The sequence below is a fragment of the Eschrichtius robustus genome, chromosome 10 (assembly GCF_028021215.1).
Source record: "Eschrichtius robustus isolate mEscRob2 chromosome 10, mEscRob2.pri, whole genome shotgun sequence".
NCBI classification, from domain to species: domain Eukaryota; kingdom Metazoa; phylum Chordata; class Mammalia; order Artiodactyla; family Eschrichtiidae; genus Eschrichtius; species Eschrichtius robustus.
Window position 1 is genome coordinate 3,806,416 of NC_090833.1, and position 7,688 is coordinate 3,814,103.

Consider the following 7,688-nt stretch of genomic DNA (forward strand, 5'->3'; position numbering starts at 1 on the left):
AGAGGAACAGGCTTTTGACAGCAGTAACTGCTGGTTTCCCCGTGGTCTGACCGCAGAACTGGAACCCCCGTGGCCTGAGTGCCCGTCAGGAGTGGGGAGCAGCCAGCACGCTGGCTGAAGCAGAGGGGTGCTAGGTCTCCCACTGGGGCAGGAGACAGCTCTGACCATCCGTGGCAGCCAGAAAGGGGCCTGCTGAAAACCGAGCTGACCAGATCCCAGTGAGCAGCAGGCAGGGGGAGGATTTCTCTGTGGGTCCCAGCTCTGGTCTGTTCTTGGTATCCTTGTGCACCTGGGGCTACTCTGGCCTCCTGGGCTCTGCCCCGGGGGGAAGGCACCGAGCTCTTAGACCTGTAGACAACATCAGCTCAGAAAAGATCCAGCTGCCACACTTCGCAGCAGGAGAATTGTTGGCCCAGAGAGGGAAAGTGACTTGCCCGAGGTCACACAGCAATTTTGTGAGTCTCAAAACAGGCTTGACGAGTCCCGTCCAGTGCTGCCTCCAGGAGACTGGGGATCTGGGTGTGTGAGGCTGGCCTCCCTCCAGGTGACACGATCTTGGGGCAGGCCGGTCAGGAGCTGGGAGCGGGGACAGCCTCACTTGAGGTTGTGCTGGCTCTCGCGGTGCCGCCGCAGGTCCACTTTACGCTGGAAGCCCTTGGTGCACAGCTCACAACTGAAGGGCTTGAAGCCCGTATGCTTCCGGCTGTGAGTGATGAGGTTGGAGCTCTGGCTGAAAGCCTTCCCACACACCTGGCACTTGTGTGGCTTCTCACCTGCGGGGCGGCAAGGACAGGGTCAGGGCCGTTTGGACCAGACCTGCTGCCCCAATGCCCTGCAGTTGTTCTCTGGCACCTTATTATGTTTTACTGCACGTTCACTTTAGAAAATAATTAGAAAAGGGAGACAAGAAAAATACAACTCTGACCGCCCAACCCCTCGGCCAATTGTACCCCGGTTTTAAGGCAGGGACTGGGTCCACCTTGTTTATCAATGAAGCCCAGCACCTGGTACAGGGCCCTGCACAAAAGAGGCACTGGCTAACAGCTGAGGAATGAATGAATGAATGGCTGGAGGGTTGATGAATGAGTGACCAAACGGGGAATGGGTGAATGAGTGGGGGACCAAAAGGGTGAGTAGCAGCATGAATGAATGAGTGACCAAATGGGAATGAATGAATGCGGGAATGAAGGAATGAATGGCTGGAGGAATGAGTGAATGAAGGAATGACGAACGAAGGAGAAATTCACCTGCCGGTCTCACTTCTACACACAGATTATCAGTGTCGACATTTTGCTATTTCCTTCCAGTACTTTTTCTAGGCATTAAGTAGCACAGCGTGTCCAGCCCTCCTGTTGGAGGGGGGTGGCCTCCCCTGTGTAACCTGACACCCCCATCCCCCCTCACCCGGGTCCTAAAGCCCGCACCTTTTAACAGTGAAAGGTGGGGTGCCCGGAGGCTCTGTCTGGGCCCTGGGGTGCGGGGCTTGGTGGGGGCGGGGTGGGGGGAGGGTCAGCGGACCCAGGCCGGGGAGGAGCTCGGCCGGGGCAGAGCGTGGGCCGCGGCCTCACCGGTGTGGATGTAGGTGTGCTTCTTCATGTCCGACTTCTGGTGGAAGCGCTTGCCGCAGAACTGGCAGGGGTAGGGCCGCGTGTCCGAGTGGATGAGCAGGTGGGTTGACAGGGTAGACGAGCGCTTGAAGGCCTTGCCGCACATCCGGCACTCGAAGCTGCGCCCCTGCCGGAGGAAACGAGGCCCCGGGGGGTCAGGCGCAGGTGGGGCCTCGCGACCCGGGACTGCCAAGCTGGGCGCGGGACTGGACCCGGCCGGGATCCCCTGAGGAACAGGACACTCCATTGGGGTGGCCTCGAGGATGGGGCCCAGGGACCCCCATTCCTGCCTCCCAGGAGGGGGCGAGGCCTGGCCCCTGAGTGGCCTCCGATTAGGGGATTTTCCCTTGTGGTCTGTTTAAGCGGCTGAATTATTGGGGCCCAATTCTGGCTTCTGCCTCTTACTCGCCACGTGACCTTTGGCAAGTCATTTAACCTCCCTGGGACTCAGTTTCCTCATCTGTACATTGGATCGTTACGGGTGGTGACCTCAAAGGATCGTTGGGAGGATTGGAGGTCGGGAACTGAGCTGGCAACTGGCACGTGGTACATTCTAACCATCTTTTCCTGCTTTTCCCACCTGAGCTTTTATATCTACCCAGGTGTTAGCAACTCAGGTCAGTTTCAGGTGCTTTCCCTGGAATGGGATTCTGAGGAAGGGATTTCGGCATCAGGTAGGGCTGAGTGGGATGAGATGAACGTTTAAGCCTGACTTCAAGATTCTAAGAGTCAAGGGTCTCAGAGGTGAGAAACCTGTCCTGACCACCCAGGAGGTGGGGTCATCCCTCAGCATCACAGACATCTCGCTGCCCCCGACATCCCACCTGAGCTCCTAGCCTCTTCCAACTGCACATGAAGCCAGCTTGGTCCATCAGGGACTCAAATGTGTTAAGGACGGGTGATGGAGACCCAGATCAGGGCGGCAGATAATGAGGGCCCCCCGATCTGTCACCCTCAGGGGCACAGAGGGAGACCCACCGAAGCCCCCTAGGCTTCCTGGGGGGAGCACAGAGCAGGAGTGGGAAGTGAGGGTGCTGCGCTCAGCCAGCTGCCCACCTGGGAGTGGACGTGCGTGTGCTGCTCCAGGCTCACTGCATGGCCGAAGGTTTTGCCGCAGACGTTGCAGGCGAAGGGCCGGGTCCCACTGTGGGAGCGGCGGACGTGCACCTCGAGCCCATGTGGGGTGGAGAACACCTGCAGGAGGGCCAGAGCATGAGGCCCCGGGGGTGCAGAGAGGGAGAGGGGCCGGGGTCCCACCTCTGCACCCAGCTCAGCCATAGGTGGGTGTACAGGAGAAGGAGCACTGGATTGCCGATTCTGCTGCCATGTGCTGTGTGTCCTGGGAAGGTCCCTTTCCCTCTCTGTGGCTGGCTTTCCTGCCTATAGAATGGAGTCTGGGAGGGGGGATCCGGAAGGTCCCTCCTGGCCCTACCTGGAGGCTGAATGGTGGTTAAAAAGTGGGAGTCGGGCAGAGCCAGGTTTGAATGCTGGTTGTGATATCTACTTGCTGCGTGCTATTGGGCAAGTGACTCAACGTCTCTGAACCTTAGCCGTTCGTCCACCTCCCAGGGCTCATGCATGTCAAGTGCTTAGCACAGGGCTGAGCACATGGTCAGGGCTCAATGAATGGTGATGAGGACGAATGTTGTGAGTCCCTGATCCCACCAGAGGACCCAAGAGTCACATCAGAGGGGGCACCCAACTCTGAACACTCGCAGCTGCCAGGGTGCTGGAGAGGGGATGCAAGCAGGACCCGAGAGCCCACCAGCATCCCGGCCACCCACCTTGCTGCACTTGACGCAGTGGTATGTGTCCAAGCCCGGGGAGTAGTGGAGGCTAAAGTCCAAGGGCGGCTCGGTGCTGGGCACCAGAGGGCTGCCATACAGGCTGACGGAGCGCTCCAGGAAGGCAGACTGCATGGTGGAGGGGGCCTGCTGGTAGCTGTGGCCGTAGGATGAAGCCAGGGCATCCCAGGAGAATCTGGGCTTGTAGAACGGGGGTGAGTCGGAGGATGGCGAGTCCCCATCCTGGGGTCGGGACGTCACAGCAGGCCCCTCTGTGGAGAGTGGGACATATACCTAGTGGTGACATTAAAATCAGGGCAGCCACTCCCCGCCACCCTCCATTGTGACCTCATGCTGAGGCTTTGGTGTGTAGCCCCAATTATTTACTGGGGGGTGGTCTGGGTCCTCACTGTGGCTCCTTGGCTTTTCAGTCCAGAAATGTGCCCCAACCCCTGCAGAGTGCCCACCTCACCCACTACGTGGGCCTGTCCAGCTGCTTCCTCTGTCCCACCACACAGGAGCTCTCATGTGGGAATGAACTCCCCGTCCTGGAGGGATTCAAGCAGAAGCCTGAGAGCCTGGATTGTCGATCCTCCCTGACTCCACAACTCCAAGGGGCCCTGCTTCCAAGGGCCCATCCATCCTCCATTCCCCTTGCACCCGCTGGGGAGTGGCGGGGGTCCCCCGCTGGGTACCTGGGGCGGAGGCCATCCTGGTCATCAAGCTCTGGTCCAGCTCCAGCTCCGGCTCCCGTTTGAGGTCAGTCCAGTCCAGGCACTGGTTTGGGAACAGGGTGCTGAGGACAGGGTTGGTGCCCAGGACCTGGTCCCTGGCCACTGTGGGGAGACAAGACCGTCAGACTTCAGCTCTGGGAAGTCCGGAGGGACTGGGGGAAGGAGGGGCACCAGAGGGAGGCCACTGCTGCCGCCCCTGGCTGCGCACGCTCAGAGGTTCTGCCCAGGATGGTGGGAGCAGCGTGGAGGCCAGAAGGAGACCCCCGCCCTCCCCCTCCCCTCCCTCCCTCCCCTCCCCTCCCCCTCCCCTCCCCCTCCCCCCCACCGAGGAGAGCTCTTGGACCAGTCTCCATTTTTCCCAGCACCCACCCTCAGCCCTAGATCAGCCCTCTGATTACGAGCCACACGTCAGCTGCTGAAGACAGCTCCAATCAGGATGCTCTCATCACCCCCATGGGGTGAGAAGAGATGGGTGCATTTATTCATTCATTCAACCCACACGTACTGAACTCCTCCTGTTTCCAGACTTGGAAGAGCGGCTACTTCCGGTGGAATGCCGCTGCCTCCCCACCACGTGGGCAGGGAGTCCTGGTGGGCACAGCATAAGGCCAGCCTGGGCTATACTCACCAGGGCCAAGGGCAGGAGGCCAGAGGAGCTCATCCTCCTGGGCACGCGGCTGGTGGTAGGTGTGAGCCTTCTTGCTCTTCACCAGGAAGGAGCGTGGCATTGTCGACGGGTGCCCCACACCTACAGGGGGAGAAGATGAGACAGTTTAGGCAGGACAAGAGGACGATACTCCTCTACATTTTAGGACCTCCTCCTAAAATCAAAATCCACTGTCCTGGTTTGAATAGTGTCCCCCAAAGTTCATGTCCACCCAGAATCTGTGAATGTGACCTTATTTGAAAATGGGCTCTTTGCAGATGTAATCAAGTTAAGCTGACATCACACTAGGTGCGGAGAAACCCTAAATCCAATGTGACAAGTGTCTTTATAAGAAGAAGGAAACTTGGACACACAGACACAGACACGCGCAGGAAGAAGGGCCACGTGGAGATGGGGGCAGAGATTTGGAGGGATGCGGCTTCAAGACAAGGATTGCTGGCAAACCAGAAGCTAGGAGACAAGCCTGAAACAGACGCTCCCTCAGAAACTCCAGAGGAGCTGACTTTGCTGACACCTTGATTTTGGATTTCTAGACTCCAGAACCCTGAATGAATACATTCCTGTTGTGTTAAGCCACTCAGTTTATGGTATTTTGTTACAGCAGCTACAAAGCCTAGTGTCCCTCACTCCTCTCTTGCTGGAAAACCAGTACACCCACTTCTAGAAAACCCCAGGTCAGCCTGCTCCAGCTGCATGCCCTGAGTTACACTGGGAGCGGAGAAGGAAGGGCAGGGGTACCTCCATTTGTGAAACACTCTGGACCCTGCACCCAGAAAACTGCATCTGCATCCCGGTGGGGTCTGCATTCAGAGGCCACGGAAAGTTGTGGTCTGAGCACAGGTTTTGGAGTCAGATGCTCATGGGTTAGAATCCCAGCTCACCCGCTGTGCAATTTGGGGCAGACGCTTAACCTCTCTGGGCCTATTACCTTTTCTGTAAGATGGTAATCCAGGTTTATGGTGCTGATGAGTGCATAGTATGTGCTCAGCGCCTATCAGAGAGGAGCCTGGCAGCTGGGGTGCAACGAGGGGGGCCACCTCAATCGCAAATCCACGTTATTGTGCAAGTTGGGTGCTGATGTAGCCAGAGCGGGGCTGCACCTTGTCCACAGCTCCAGCCCAGAATCTGGTCCCCAGAGAGGGAGGGGCTTTTTCTCTCTCCTCGTGGGTGGAGGGGATGGTTGAGCTTGTATGTGGAGCTCGAGGCCCGAGAGGACCCCACTGGAGGCCTGAGGTCATTCTGTGCACAGGGAAGAAGAGGCCAATGTCCACCAACTCTGGGGACTGAGCACAGGGCAGCCCAGCCCAGGCCCGTCACTGAACCCACGGGTCAGCGGGGCAGGGAGTGCGGAGCTGGACCAGCCTGACTACCCGGTACTCTTGGCTTCTGGTGCAGAGCCCTCTGGGGCAGAGAGCATCTCCTGCCCGCCGCACCCCCCCCAAAATGTTTCACATCCCTGCGCCCAGCCATGAGGCTCTCCTGAGGGCTCCCAGGAGACAGAACATCTCCTGGTGGTCCTCTCTGCTCCCCACCCCCATGCCACACCCAGGCAGAAGCTCAGAGGAAATACTCAGCCGATGCCGGTGCTGATGGCAGCTCTGCTGGGCCCATTCCCCAGGCCTCAGAGGAGGAGCGAGTCCCCCACTCCTGGGCCAGCCCAGGCACCAGGCAAGGCTGCAGGCGTGATAGGGCCAAGCGCGGGGAAAAAGATCGCGGGAAAAAGCTCTGAACAACAGCGAGGGCCTGGTTGATAAGGCCGTGGCCAAGGAGCAGCCTGGGAGCAGGCAGATTAGAGAGGGAGCTTGGAGCTCTGCCTTGGGAGCGGCCCTGGGAGCCACCCCGTCCCCAAGGGGATGACCCGGAGAAGGCAGAAGAGGTACCCACACCCGTGCCCAGACCTGCCCGCCCCTCTGGGGGCAGCAGGAGTTTGGGCCATGCCGCTCTGCCAGGGGCCATCCCAGGCCCAGCCTTCCTGGATGGAGGCCTCAGTGTCCAGATCTGCTAAATGGCGATCTCAAACCAACCTCCTGGGACTGCTGGGGAGAGAAAGGAACTTTATTTATTACAAACAATTGTGTAAAGGGCCCGGTGTGGTGCCTGGGCTGCTTGGGGGATGGAGGTACTCAGCCCACAGAGGAGAGGCTTTGGGAAGGCAGGCACCGCTTGGGTCCTGTCTGGTCTGGTGGCATCCCCAGTGCCTGACCCAAAGCCGGCACGCTCTATGGATGGGGTCAAGCCCTGACCAGGAGCCGGGACACGCTCCAGGCTCCTCCCCCTGGGCCCTGAAATGAGGGGGTGGGACCTGATGGCCTCTGGGGTCCGGTCCAGCTGTCAGATTTTGACCTCAAGAGGCTCGGCCAGCCTGCTGTCCTCCGCAGGCTTGTGGGGCAGCTCTTATCTCCCAGGGACAGTCTTCTTCCTCATGCCTCCTCCCCTCCCCCCGCCCAGGGCTCCCCACACTCCCCCTTCCTTCCCCCTTCTAACTCTTGGCTTCAGGAGCCCCCCCTGAAGAGGCCAGAGCCTGGGTAGAGTGAGAGGAGACCCCCACGTTCTGGGGGAGGGCTGGGAGGCTGGGTTCCCCTCTCCTTCTGTTCTGGGGGGACCTCCGTAGCCATGATTTTTTAAAAACATAGTATTTTATTAGTCAATCAACTAGAACCAAAAGTAGGTATCAAAGCTGCTGAGCTAGAACACCAGGAAATACTTCTTGCAGCCTGGATCTGCAGAGCCTCAGCTCTGATAATCCTGGCTTGTGAGCTGAGTGGCTATTACCCCATTTTACAGAGGAGGAACTGAGGCTGAGAGACGGGCTCACAATCCCAGGGCAGAGTGAGGCGGAGCTGGACTCGGTCCTCTGCCTCCCAGGCCTCCGTGCTCTTGGCTGTCAGACCACGGG

General features: G+C 59.0%; 1 protein-coding gene across 3 annotated transcripts; it reads right to left on the minus strand.

Moving 5' to 3' along the window:
- Positions 1-594: 594 nt before the first annotated feature.
- Positions 595-4,853, minus strand: GFI1B (growth factor independent 1B transcriptional repressor). Of its 3 annotated transcripts, none has more exons than XM_068553140.1 (6): positions 4,754-4,853; positions 4,087-4,227; positions 3,392-3,663; positions 2,664-2,801; positions 1,569-1,734; positions 595-773 (listed from the first exon to the last, which is right to left on the minus strand). In XM_068553140.1, exons 1-6 carry the CDS (start codon positions 4,851-4,853, stop codon positions 595-597), a joined length of 996 nt encoding a protein of 331 aa, XP_068409241.1. The 3 variants fall into 3 exon arrangements, with proteins under 3 accessions (XP_068409241.1, XP_068409240.1, XP_068409242.1); XM_068553139.1 differs by having other exon boundaries at positions 1,569-1,833; XM_068553141.1 differs by lacking the exon at positions 2,664-2,801.
- Between the last annotated feature and the right edge of the window lie 2,835 nt (positions 4,854-7,688).

Bases quoted from the DNA above. Each gene is read 5' to 3' on its own strand.
- GFI1B (XM_068553139.1), bottom strand. From the start codon at position 4,853: ATGCCACGCTCCTTCCTGGTGAAGAGCAAGAAGGCTCACACCTACCAC. The intron at 4,228-4,753 runs GTGAGTATAGCC...GTCTCCCCACAG, and splicing joins GCCTCCTGCCCTTGGCCCTG to TGGCCAGGGACCAGGTCCTG. The intron at 1,834-2,663 runs GTGGGCAGCTGG...CCTGTTCCTCAG, and splicing joins ACACGCACGTCCACTCCCAG to GGGATCCCGGCCGGGTCCAG.